General features: G+C 44.3%; 2 protein-coding genes across 2 annotated transcripts; one reads left to right on the top strand and one right to left on the bottom strand.

Moving 5' to 3' along the window:
• The first annotated feature begins 378 nt into the window (after window positions 1–378).
• polr1b (RNA polymerase I subunit B) lies at window positions 379–8391 on the top strand. Its single transcript, XM_063491472.1, has 15 exons — window positions 379–1204; window positions 1572–1739; window positions 1822–1968; window positions 2051–2183; window positions 2262–2398; window positions 2489–2712; window positions 2811–2982; window positions 4858–5029; window positions 5119–5400; window positions 5753–5886; window positions 6365–6535; window positions 6626–6782; window positions 6878–7074; window positions 7149–7399; window positions 7502–8391. The coding sequence occupies exons 1-15, from the start codon at window positions 1028–1030 to the stop codon at window positions 8382–8384; spliced, it is 3405 nt and encodes a 1134-aa protein (XP_063347542.1). The 5' UTR covers window positions 379–1027; the 3' UTR covers window positions 8385–8391.
• A 2369-nt stretch (window positions 8392–10760) lies between these two features.
• On the bottom strand, window positions 10761–12327 carry nanp (N-acetylneuraminic acid phosphatase). Its single transcript, XM_063491473.1, has 2 exons — window positions 12174–12327; window positions 10761–11402 (listed from the first exon to the last, which is right to left on the bottom strand). Exons 1-2 carry the CDS (start codon window positions 12282–12284, stop codon window positions 10761–10763), a joined length of 753 nt encoding a protein of 250 aa, XP_063347543.1. The 5' UTR covers window positions 12285–12327.
• Window positions 12328–12570: the final 243 nt, after the last annotated feature.

The following is a 12570-nucleotide window of genomic DNA, read 5'->3' on the forward strand; positions in this document are numbered from 1 at the left end:
GACGTGTCCTATTAAGATTTAGCCTTGAAAGGTAAAATGGTTGAAGCTGGTGTGACTTTGAATCGTGTTTTCAATCCACTTTTATTACATTACAATATGTCATTTTCTTGTATTCTTCTATTATTGTAACGTGTTTACTTTAGAATATGAAGCGCCTCGAGACATTTGTTGTTACGGTGTGGCGCTATATAAATAAAATTGAATTGAATTTGTAATATGAAACATTGTGATGTAATCTTTACCTTTAGCTTTTTATTTATGGAATAATAATGTTATTTTAAATGAGCAGGTGCCGCCAGGACAGAGCGTCCCTCTCTGATGACGTCACGTGTGTAAACCTTAAAGCCTGCATGAACGAGAGCACCTCTCGCCGGGTGCGGTGGCGCGCGCCTGTAATCCAAGCTACCGGGAGGCTGAGGCTGGCGGATCGTTTGAGCTCAGGAGCTCTGAGCTGCAGCGGACTATGCCGATCGGGTGTCCGCACTAAGTTCGGCATCGATATGGTGCTCCTGGGGGAGCTCGGGACCACCAGGTCGCCTAAGGAGGGGTGCACCGGCCCAGGTCGGAAACGAAGCAGGTCAAAGCCCCCGTGCCGCTCAGTAGTGGGATCGCGCCTGTGAATAGACGCTGTAGTGCAGCCTGAGTAATACAGCGGGACCCAGTCTTTTTATACTCTTTCTCCTCTCCACAGAAATATACACACAGCACACACACTTATACATCACGTTTTTACAGCTTATAAAAGCGTCAACACAGTTTCTCTGTCCTCTCTTTCCATTGAAAACCACCGCTGTTTGTTGGTCCCACAGCGCCTCCAACTGGAAGGGTGGCGCAATGACCTTCATTCGCTTCTCTTGATCTAAACTACATTTTATGCATAACTACGCCCACAGGATGGCGCTTTGCTAGCAGTGAGCGAGTCTACTTACACCCCAAAAAACTTCAGCGAAGAAGAAAACGCTTCTCTTCCTGTGTAGGGCATGTGCTTCCTGTGTCAACCATGCACATGTGGTAAACAAGCGCAAGCATGGATTTTTCAAGTAAGTGGAGTGATCTTCCCAAAGGTCCGAGTCTGAAAAATCTGACTGATGGAAGCTTTGGCCACATGAAGGACACCCAGCATGCTGCCATTCAGGATCTGACCAAAGCTCACATCGAGTCGTTTGACCAGGCGGTCACAGACGGACTCAACCGCGTTGTGCAGGTCAGCAAAAGTTTCTTCAAAATTCTCAACAATGTGATGAATCACTTTATTAAGACCAGCGATTAACCGCTTAGTTAAAACTACGATTAATAGCGCACACTGTGTGACTCGGAGTTGTGTAAGCTTGTCTCGAACATGCAGTGCAGTCATACGCAGTGAGTTACTGTAGGCCAGTGAAAGCCACCATAACAACGATGAAATGAGTGAGTGAAGATTTTGGTTTCCTGCTGGTCGACTAGCTGCTGATATCATTTCCAGCAGTTTTTTCTCTGAAAGCTGCTCAACCTGCTGTGAACATCCCCCTTGCAGTTGCTTCCCATAATCTTTGCCTTTCTTACGTTTCTCACTTTTCTGTCACCTTTCCCAGTCCATCCCCCCCTTAGAGTTCATGTTCAAAAATGAACGGATCAGCCTTGGTTTCGTTGAAGCTGCCATCCAAAACCCAGTGGTTGCCAAAGGGAACATCTGCAAGGAAATGAAGGTGTTCCCAGCAGAGTGCCGGGGAAGAAGATGCTCGTACAAAGGGAAAATAGTGGTAAGCCTGAGTCGTGTTTATATTCCCACAGCAATGTTTGAAAATAATCCATATTGACTGGGTGAGTGTTGACTCATTTCAGGCAGACGTCAGCTGGTCGATCAATGGAGTTCCCAAAGGCATCATCAAGCAGTCTCTGGGTCATGTGCCCATCATGGTGAAGTCCAAGCTGTGTAACCTGCATGGCATGTCCCCCAAAGAGCTCGTAGAGCATCACGAAGAAGCCGAGGTAGGATATGGCAGTTGTACTTTTAAACTGAGCCAGGATGGGTTTAAATATTGTCCTATAATACCAGCCTCAACTTTGACAGGAAATGGGAGGTTATTTCATTGTGAATGGAATTGAGAAGGTTATCCGCATGCTGATAATGCCAAGGAGGAACTATCCTATCGCCATGTCAAGACCCAAGTGGAAGAACAGGGGTCAGGGTTACACTCAGTACGGTAAGTATTACTTCTTAAGAAAACAGTGCAGCAATGAGTCCATGCCTCCATGTTTTCACCGGCTTTTTCTTCTCACAGGTATTTCTATGCGTTGCGTGAGGGAGGAGCACACAGCCATCAACATGAACCTGCATTATCTGGAAAACGGGACTGTGATGCTGAACTTCATCTACCAGAAAGAGCTCTTCTTCCTCCCACTAGGCTTTGCATTAAAGGTGAACAAGCCTGCAGCTTTCATTGCAGAACAGATTATGATAAAAATACTTTAGGCTCATTGTGTGCTCATTTGCTCTCATGTTCCTCAGGCTCTGGTGGACTTCACAGACTTCCAGATCTACCAGGAGCTGATCAAAGGCCGCGAGGACAATTCTTTCTACAAGACCTGTGTGTCTGAGATGCTGCGCATCGTCATGGAGGAGAACTGCACCACCCACAGCAAGGTGCTCAATTACCTCGGAGAGCGCTTCAGGGTTAAGATGAATCTCCCTGAGTGGTACACAAATGAACAGTGTGCCAACTTCTTGTTAAAGTAAGTTCTGGGGATGGATACGGTTGACACCATTCTGCTTTATGTTTGGTGGTATGTTTATTTTTATTTAAAAAAGGGTCTTACTCTGTTTTGATCAGTGAGTGTATCTGCATCCACCTGAAGTCAGACGTGGAGAAGTTCTACCTGCTCTGTCTGATGACGAGGAAGCTCTTCACTTTTGCCAAGCAGGAGTGCATGGAAGAAAACCCCGACAGCATCGTGTGCCAGGAAGTGCTCACTCCTGGTCAGCTCTACCTCATGTTTCTGAAGGCAAGAATCTTCAATATTTTTCTTAGGTTTTTTGTCTTTGTCCTTTCTCTTTTGCTGAGCAGGAGGACTGTAGTAGCATTTCAGCTGCTCCTCTTAGGCAGATCATTTGCCTCCATCTCACCCGATTGCTAACATCTTTCACAGCAGCCCTCTGCTTGTCCTCCTTCACTACATTCATGATTCTTTTCTGTGGACTACTTCTTGTCCTTTTACCTGACTGCTCCATATCCACAGTCAGTGTTGGGGAGTAACGGAATACATATACAGTGGTCGCTATAACGCAATTCACCTTTTGCGGCCTCGCTGTTTTGCGGATTTTATTTTTGTACAATTTTCCATGTTTTTTTTTTTCCCAGCACATTGTGTTCTGCATCCTGATTGGCTGTAGACCATTGTCAATCAATTATGTGCCGTGTCTCCTCTACAGTACAGAATGCGTTCAGCTTGTTAAATTTACATAAATCTTCGATCGCTAGCAGTGTGACTCTGAAGTGCTGTACTGTATGTTTGTAAGTTTTCTCCCCAACAAACACAACAATGTCGATGAATCGTTTTGCACCGTCAAAGGCAACCACGGGTGCCTTTGCCTTCATTCTATAATACTGGACTTATTTTTCTACGAAGGTTTGAACTTTGAGAGAGTTTAAACAAGAGAGAAAATGTGAAAAATGTTCATGCCTGTCTGAGAAAAGTGTATAAAGGGTGTAGTGAGGGGTTTTAAAGCCTTAAAACATCTATAATAATTGTAAAAAAAAATAAAGTTGGCTACTTCGCGGGTTTCACCTATCGCGGGTTATTTTTGGAACATAACTCCCGCAGTAAACGAGGGACCACTGTACCGGCATTATGTATTTAAAATACAAAATATGAGTAACTGTATTCTGTTTCAGTTACCGTTTTAAAAGGTGGTATTCAGAATACAGTTACTTTGTTGAAATAAATGGATTACACGGCGGTCTTTTCCTGATTCATATGTTAGGCTATGCCCTCTTTTGGTAATTCCACGCCGGTGGAAAGCCAAACAAGACACGCATTAAAAGGCTGTAATGCCTGGGTTTCAATCTCGCGGCCCATGTCACCTCTACTTGCGGCCCGCACAATGACGTCAAGAAATATTTTTAAAAAGTATTATTCAAAAAAATATTTAATATGAAGGCAACAGGTAGTGTGTTACAGGCATAGCATGTGTGAATCATGTAAATATAATAATAACCACTACAGCCACAAGGAGTGCCTGACGAGCCCAGTTGTAAGTAAGCTATTAAGACTCGACTGTACACTGTGTTTGTGTTTTCCTCCGAAACAATAAGTTCCGTTGGAGCAGCCTTTCAACGCCTCTCTCTGTCTCTCGCTAGCAAAGTTGACCCAGACAACAAAGTAAAGCTATTTTTTGGCTACAAGCCCGACACGAACCCAACGTATTAGCCAGAGGTCCCTTTACTACGGTTCGGAGCCACAGACCTGTTTTATATACGTGCGAAATAGTTTTCTGTACGAGATCGCTGCAAAAACGGCAGCCTTACCTAATGTCCACCCTACCGTTACTCATTTTATATTAAGATTTAAAAATCTAGTTGGCATTGGTATGGCGAGTAGTCTTGAGTAATAGTAATAAATCACACAGCAATACATTCATGTAGTTATAAAAAGCATGATAATATATTAAGTAATGCAAAGTATTCAGAATACGTTACTCTCATTGAGTAACGTAACGGAATACGTTACAAAATACATTTTGGGGCATGTATTCTGTAATCTGTAGTGGAATACATTTTAAAAATAACCTTTCCAACACTGTCCACAGTGCTCACACAAAGTGTCTTCTTCCACTTAAGCCTTCAGTTGTGTGATTTAACCACTCAAACGTTTTCGCAGGAGAGACTGACTGCATGGTTGGTGTCTGTGAAGCTGTCCTTTGACAAGAGAGGCAGCAAAGTGACCGGAGGATGGAGCTCTGAAATGATGATAAAGATGCTCAACATGGGAACTGACTTGACCAGACCATTTGAATATCTGCTGGCCACTGGAAACCTCCAGTCTAAGACAGGTCCTGTCCAAGACTAATACATGGTCAGCTTTGAAAATTCACTAAAACATTCATTCATTCATCTAAAAATGTGCTCCCTCCTCCCACAGGTCTGGGCATGCTGCAGAACACCGGGCTGTGCGTTGTAGCTGACAAGCTCAACTTCATTCGCTACCTGTCTCACTTCCGCTGCGTGCACAGAGGAGCAGCGTTCGCTAAGATGAGGACCACCTCTGTGCGTAAGCTGCTGCCCGAGTCCTGGGGCTTCCTGTGTCCTGTCCACACTCCAGATGGCGAGCCTTGTGGACTCATGAACCACATGACAGCCAGCTGTGAAATTGTGGCATTGACCTTGTCCACCACGTCACTGCCTGCTCTGCTCTGTTCGCTTGGTGAGGACTGACTTCAGGCAGTTGTTGTACAATCTTACCCAGGACCAAAAGCTAGTCCATTGTCTACCACAGAACTCGACTCTATAGATTTGTGACAATTAGGGAGGAGAGGTCGGCGCGTGTGTGTGTGCAAATGAGAGACACAGCAATACTTTCATGAATCAGTTGTTAAATAATACTTTTTGTGAGGTACTCCAATAACAGTGACCTGCCTGTAGGGAAACGTCATTACAGTAATGCTGAAATAAAAGATTTACTCAGGCAGTCATTGATATACTTCGTAGGCCTGGCCAGGTAAAGTCTCTGCACATGGCACTGGGTTGAAATGCGTTTGCTCTGTCTGCTCTTTTAGGTGTCACTCCAGTGGATGGAACTCCTGGTCGGGCCTTTGCAGACTGCTACCCTGTGCTCCTGGACGGTGCTGTTGTTGGCTGGGTGGAGGCTGACTTGGCTCCAGTTGTGGTTGAATCACTGCGCAGGTTCAAGGTATTGTCTTCTGTTAGCTGCTCCCTTTAGCTGCACCACAGTGGATCATCTGCCTCCATCCTCACCTGTCACATCGCCCTCTGCATGTGCATCCATGAATCTTTTCTGGGACCTTGCTCTTTTTCTCCTGCCTGGCAGCTTTATCTTCAACATCCTTTGTTCAGTATATCCACTGTCCCTCCTCTGCACATCCAAACCATCTCAGCCTTGCCTCTCTTCGTTTATATTAATTTCTTATTGCCTCCATCCTGGTCTCTCCCAATGAAAAGCTATGATAACATAAGCTCCACCTCTTTTTGTCAGTTCATCAGAGCAGGTCTTGCTACCTACTTATGTCCCTTTTGCTCTACCCTGCCTACACTCTCTTCTTCACTTTACTTGTGCACTGTCTGTTGCAGGTTCACGGTATACTAACTCCTGTTTGGTGTCACCTGTGTATACTGTGCAGAAAACTGATCTTTAAAACTTATACCTCCAGGTGTTAAGAGAGAAGAAGATTCCTCCCTGGACAGAGATTGTCCTGGTTCCCAAAACAGGCAAGGCCAGCTTATATCCAGGCCTGTTCCTCTTCACAACACCTTGTCGCATGGTGCGGCCTGTACAGAACTTGGCTTTTGGCAAGCAAGAGTTGATTGGCACCTTTGAACAGGTAATGTGTTAAAAGTGGAGTTTTTTTGTTTTTTTTGTAGCTGTAAGAGCACAGTTTTAGTCCAAGCACCTTTTTTTCCTTTGCCTGCAGCTTTACATCAATGTTGGAATCTTGGAGAATGAGATTGAACCAAGAGTAACCACACACCAGGAGCTCTTCCCTCACAGTATGCTCAGTGTGGTGGCAAACTTCATCCCATACTCGGACCATAACCAGAGTCCCAGGAACATGTACCAGTGCCAGATGGGTAGGTTATTTGAATCTTTTCTTTGACAATTTTGAGCAAACCTGCCCCGTATGCACATTTTCCATGAACCACTGTGCTTATTCGCCTTATTTCAGGTAAGCAGACTATGGGCTTCCCACTACACTCTTTCATGGATCGCTCTGATAACAAGCTGTACCGGCTCCAGACCCCACAGAGCCCACTAGTCAGGCCTTATATGTACGACCACTACGGGCTCGACAACTACCCCAGCGGCACCAACGCCGTCGTGGCCGTCATATCCTACACAGGCTACGATATGGAAGATGCCATGGTGAGTTAAATGAAACTGTTCTCTATTTTTAATTGGCATAGGGTTGAACTCTTGACACATGTTGTTTTCATCAGATTGTGAACAAGTCGTCATGGGAGAGAGGCTTTGCCCATGGAAGTATCTACAAGACGGAGCTGGTGGACCTGGCAGAGAAGGTGAAGGGAGAAGACGGCGTGGTGTTTGGAGCCAAGCCAGGCGACCCCAAAGTGAAAGAAAAACTAGACGCTGATGGACTGCCCTTCATCGGATCGGTGCTTCAGTATGGAGACCCTTTCTACAGCTACATCAACCTCAACACTGGGCAGACCTTTATCTCCTACTACAAGTACGCGATAACGTTTTTGTAGCAGTGTGATCATTTTTCATCAGCTCAGTTGTAAAATACCTGTTTTATTCACATTTTATGGTTTCTTTTCTCTGTTTGCAGGAGTCAGGAGGCCTGTATTGTTGACAACATAAAGGTCTGCAGTAATGACGGCGGCTCAGGCCGCTTCAAGCGCGTCTGCATCACTGTACGAGTGCCACGAAATCCTACCATCGGTGACAAGTTTGCCAGCCGCCACGGACAGAAGGGCATCCTGAGCCGCCTGTGGCCGACGGAGGACATGCCCTTCACAGAGAGTGGCATGACTCCGGACATCCTGTTCAACCCCCACGGCTTCCCCTCCCGTATGACAATCGGGATGCTCATCGAGAGCATGGCCGGCAAGTCGGGCGCCCTGCACGGCCTCGGCCACGACGCCACACCCTTCACCTTTTCCGAGGAGAACTCGGCGCTCGATTACTTTGGCGAGCTGCTTCGGGCGGGCGGCTACAACTACTACGGTACGGAGCGTCTGTACAGCGGACTGAGCGGTCAGGAGCTAGAGGCAGACATCTTCATCGGCGTGGTCTACTACCAGCGGCTACGTCACATGGTCTCCGACAAGTTTCAAGTTAGGACGACAGGAGCACGAGACAAAGTGACCAACCAGCCCGTAGGAGGAAGGAACGTGCAGGGAGGCATCCGTTTCGGGGAGATGGAGCGAGACGCCCTGCTGGCTCACGGCTCTTCGTTCTTACTTCACGATCGCCTCTTCAACTGCTCAGACCGCTCGGTCGCTCAGGTGTGCGTTGACTGTGGCAGCCTTCTCTCCCCTCTGTTGGAGAAACCGCCGCCCTACTGGTCATCCATGCGCCACCGTAAGACTGTCTGCACCCTGTGTGGCAAAAGTGACTCTGTTGACTCGGTGTCTGTTCCTTATGTCTTCCGCTACTTTGTAGCTGAGCTTGCTGCAATGAACATCAAAGTCAAATTAGAAGTCAAGTGAATTTTATAGGAGGTAAAGATTCATGCCTTAAAGCGCCAACCCCGCACACGTTGTTCAGATGGGTCTCAATGAAGCTGCTCGAATCATGCGTGCCAACAGAAGACGATAAACACATAACATGATGTCCATGAAAAGTTTTATTAGCTCCAAAAACATGATCAAGTATCAGTGTATGATGGGATGCACGGGTTGACAATCTTCTGCGATGAATAAAAATGTTCAGTATCAGGTTAATTTGTCATTGCTACAGTAGAAGTCAAGACTACTCAGATCCATTAAGAGAAATTATGAAATATTACAAGTGCCACATTGGACTAAAATTTCACGCATGACCACCAAATGCACTGGAAATATAAAGTGTCCTGAAAATGTCCCCTTGGGGATAGTGTATGCTTAATACTTTACTGAGGTGCTACTAACAGTAAATTAGTGTGAAAGTGATCAGGATGAAGTAAAGGCACTGAGTCCGTTCCCCACAAAATTGTATTTTCTTCAAACAAAACTGTTTCAAGCTTGATTAAATAAGAATAAATTAAAACTGGCTAAAACTATTTTATCACAACAGTGGAAAAGAGGGAGGGGTGAGCAGCTCTTGATAAAAGGTGAGTTGCCTACAGCGCTGGGATCATTACTTTTTTTTTTTTTAAGTAATGCTTTACATTACTCACTGGAGAAAGTAATTTGTTATACCACTCATGACATTAAATACATTAGCAGCCTCTTATATAAACCTTACCGGGATTTATGCTTCAATGAGAATGCTGTCGAAGTAGTCTACCAACACTGTCGACCTGTTCAGTACGTCGTTTCCTCTTGTGCATTTCCAGCTACTGCTTTGTTGCAGTTTTTGGATTTATTAGTAAGAGAATAATCGTTGTCTCATTATAAGGATAAATAATAATAGCATCAATATAAGGACTCGCAAATGTCAGCAAATTCCTGGAGGGAGATTGCTGAAACTATTGGAATCACCACAATGAAGATCTGGATGCAGGAGGAAAAAAAAAGGCCCAGTGTCTTGACTGATACAGCATGTAAAACATAACCACATGGTAATTAACACATAATGTACCGGCACAAGTATAGAGGCCAGCAATGAAGACGGCCGCTTGCATAGTTTATGTCGTAGGCTCTACAAAGCAGAAGTCTAAATCAAGCCTAGGCTGCACTCCCACAAATCCCAGCCTAACGAGGACATAAATATTCTCTTATTGTAGTTTTAAGTGTGACTGCAGAGCAAAGTTTAAACAAAAAGACTTTGAATGGGTCAGCACTGTGATTCTACTGTAGAAATGGAGGATACAATGCTGACTGCTCATTACTGCCTTTGTTACCTACTAAAGATCAGGCTTTGGCTGCTCAGCTTTAACATCTACTCGGCTTCCTGACTGCTAGTTTGTGTGGGCGTGCTGTATGTGCTGATGCTCGCAATGAGACGATGTTGTCTTAGCAGTATGATGCAGTTGTTTCTGTCCTAGACACAGTTTGCACTTTACCTGTACACTCTTGTACTTTTGTGCAATAAAAACAACAATAATGCCCATATCTCCAATTTTCAAAAGTCCATAGAGCAGGTCACCTACTAATAGCTTTGGGGTCCTTAGGGACTAGTAAAGGCGCTATATAAATACAGGCCATTTACCATTTAATAGGAAGGTTGGTGATTCAGTCCCCATTTGCTCCAGTCTGCACGCCTTGGGCAAGATACTAACCCCAAGTTGCCAATCCATCGGTGTATGACACTGTGTGAATGTTAGATAGAAAGCACTTACATAGGAAAAGCATAGAAAAACAGTGCTCGTATGAATGGGTGAATGAGGCAGGTTTTATAAAAGTGCTTTAGTTCAGTCCATTTAACTCCTCCCAGCACACAAGCTGAAATTAGCTGATTATAGCACGTGTTTTTATTTCATCATGCCGGTAACTTTGTAACTGAAGAATAAATTATAACTAATGTGATTACTGAATTGAATACAGAAACGCATGACATTACTGTGCTATGGAAAAATTTAACGTGATTACAATGGGGCATCAGTTTGAAATGCCTTGAACCCAACAGTGCCTGACCATCACAAATCAAAAACATGCTTAATAATTTTGTAATTTTACAAGTATCTTAACCGTACTCGAGGCTTTAAATGTAATTACTTTGACCGCCTCATGTGTATAATAGTGAAGCTTCAACACACATTTTCTTACAGACTCTATGTTCAAAATTACGGTGTCTAAAATCCCAACCAGAAACCTCAAATTAAAATGCACCTTGTTGAAAACTGGAAAACTAATAGGAGTAGTAGTCATATCTAAATCAATTATATCAATAGTTAAAAATTCCCACAACATCTCAAGTAAAACTCATTCACTCTTCACCAGTTCTTATTGCAGCTGTGCCAGAATATCTGGTAATTCCAGAACAGTAGTGATAGTGTAGTCTGGCTTCACTGAACCATCTGACGCAGCCCCCCCTGCACTATTAATCCAAACTGTGGCCCGAACTCCGGCATTCAAGCCCCCCTGAATGTCTGTGTCCAGAGAATCTCCGACCATCACACAGTCCTGAGCCTCCACCTCCAGCATGCTGAAACACAACCTGAAGATGGAGGGGAATGGTTTCTGCTCTTTGTGTTCTCCTGCGATCACAATGGCATCGAAGAACTCCTCACATCCAGCTGTCGCCACTTTCTCTCTCTGGGTCTGGGCTACACCGTTGGTCAGCAGCAGCAGCTTGTATCCGCTGCGCAGCTGTTTCAGGAGGTTGCATACTTGAGGAGACAGAGTGAGAAGCTCCAGGCGACTGCTTTTCCACATGTAATAACACTGAGCTGGCAAAGAAGCCGTAGAGCAATTCCCTATAGTCTCCTTGATGCTTTCCTCCCAGTGATGTGCTCGGACATCATCTATGGTTTGACCAGCTGAGCAGTCAAAACTCTCATGGAACAGCTTCTGCTTGAACTTGTCACAAATGGTGCAGACGGTGCTGTCATCAAGGCCCAGCGTGGTCTTCAAAAATTCACTGGTCTGTATGAAATTCAGAAATTCACCACAAGATGTTAGCCTCCTTTTTTCATTTTAGGGAAATGCAAAAATAAAATAAAATAAAAATAGTCATCTGTGGCTGAAGAACAATCAAAGATACAAAGAAGGGCATTTATTTAGGTGGTTGTAGGGGCTTTAGTATTCTGGTATTCTAAACAAGCAATTTTGAGGTGCGACAAGAGTTTTAGTTCCTCAAATGTATTATGTGCTTATTTTCTGATTTTTCCATGCTTTAGTGGCTTTGGAATTATTGTAGCAACCCCCCCCCCCCAAAAAAAACCTTACTTCTTTTTCTAATCTCCTTTTTCCTTATTCTCTTGTACAGTGTGAGTGTCGGGGATGGTCATCTCAGACGCACTGCTCTGTCTGTGAGCACACCCATCCACTAGCTGTTCGGTTTGCAAGGATCAGCCAATCCGAAAGTTTTAGAAAGAATGACAAACGGATCCCCTGGCTGTTTAGTGATTAGCTGAATAGTGGCCCCTTCCGGACTCCGTATGAGGTCCTGCCAACCGGACAATAAAAGTGAAAACTAGGCGGCAACAGCAGCGCAAACGTCCATAACAGCCACTCAGTTAGTTAAAATAGACAATAAAGATCCCCGAACTTAAGACAGTAAAATAAATGTATCATTGGGTTGACTGAAAGACGTCACTAGTCTACGCTCTTCCATGTAAAACTTACAAAACCCGACTGTAATTAGCTTACGGAAATAACTTAAATTCTAGGTGAATAATTTATATATTTTATTACCTTTTTTAGCGCCACTTCACCTGCCCGACTCGTTTCAATGAGCGTGTTGTCCAAATCAAACAAAATCGCTTTCACAGCCATGCCGTCAGCGGTACAGGAGTGCTCTATCATTCTACGCCAAAACGCTGGTCGTTTGCGGAAGTGCTGCCCGAGTGAAACGATTCATGGGAGTTGTAGTCCTAATTAACATCAAGCCATTGCTATGTGGCTGTTGGATGGAGAGAGACTTCACATACTTAATTCAACGTCTGCTTCTCCTGAATTTGAATGAAATGCAAATGAATGAAGTTTTTATTATTATTATTATTATTATTATTATTATATTCCTCCCTAGTTATTCCCTCTTATGTATCCCTGGCATTAATTGTTAACAAATTTTTTAGAGAACTAAAAAGAA

The sequence above is a fragment of the Pelmatolapia mariae genome, linkage group LG13, assembly GCF_036321145.2.
Source record: "Pelmatolapia mariae isolate MD_Pm_ZW linkage group LG13, Pm_UMD_F_2, whole genome shotgun sequence".
NCBI classification, from domain to species: domain Eukaryota; kingdom Metazoa; phylum Chordata; class Actinopteri; order Cichliformes; family Cichlidae; genus Pelmatolapia; species Pelmatolapia mariae.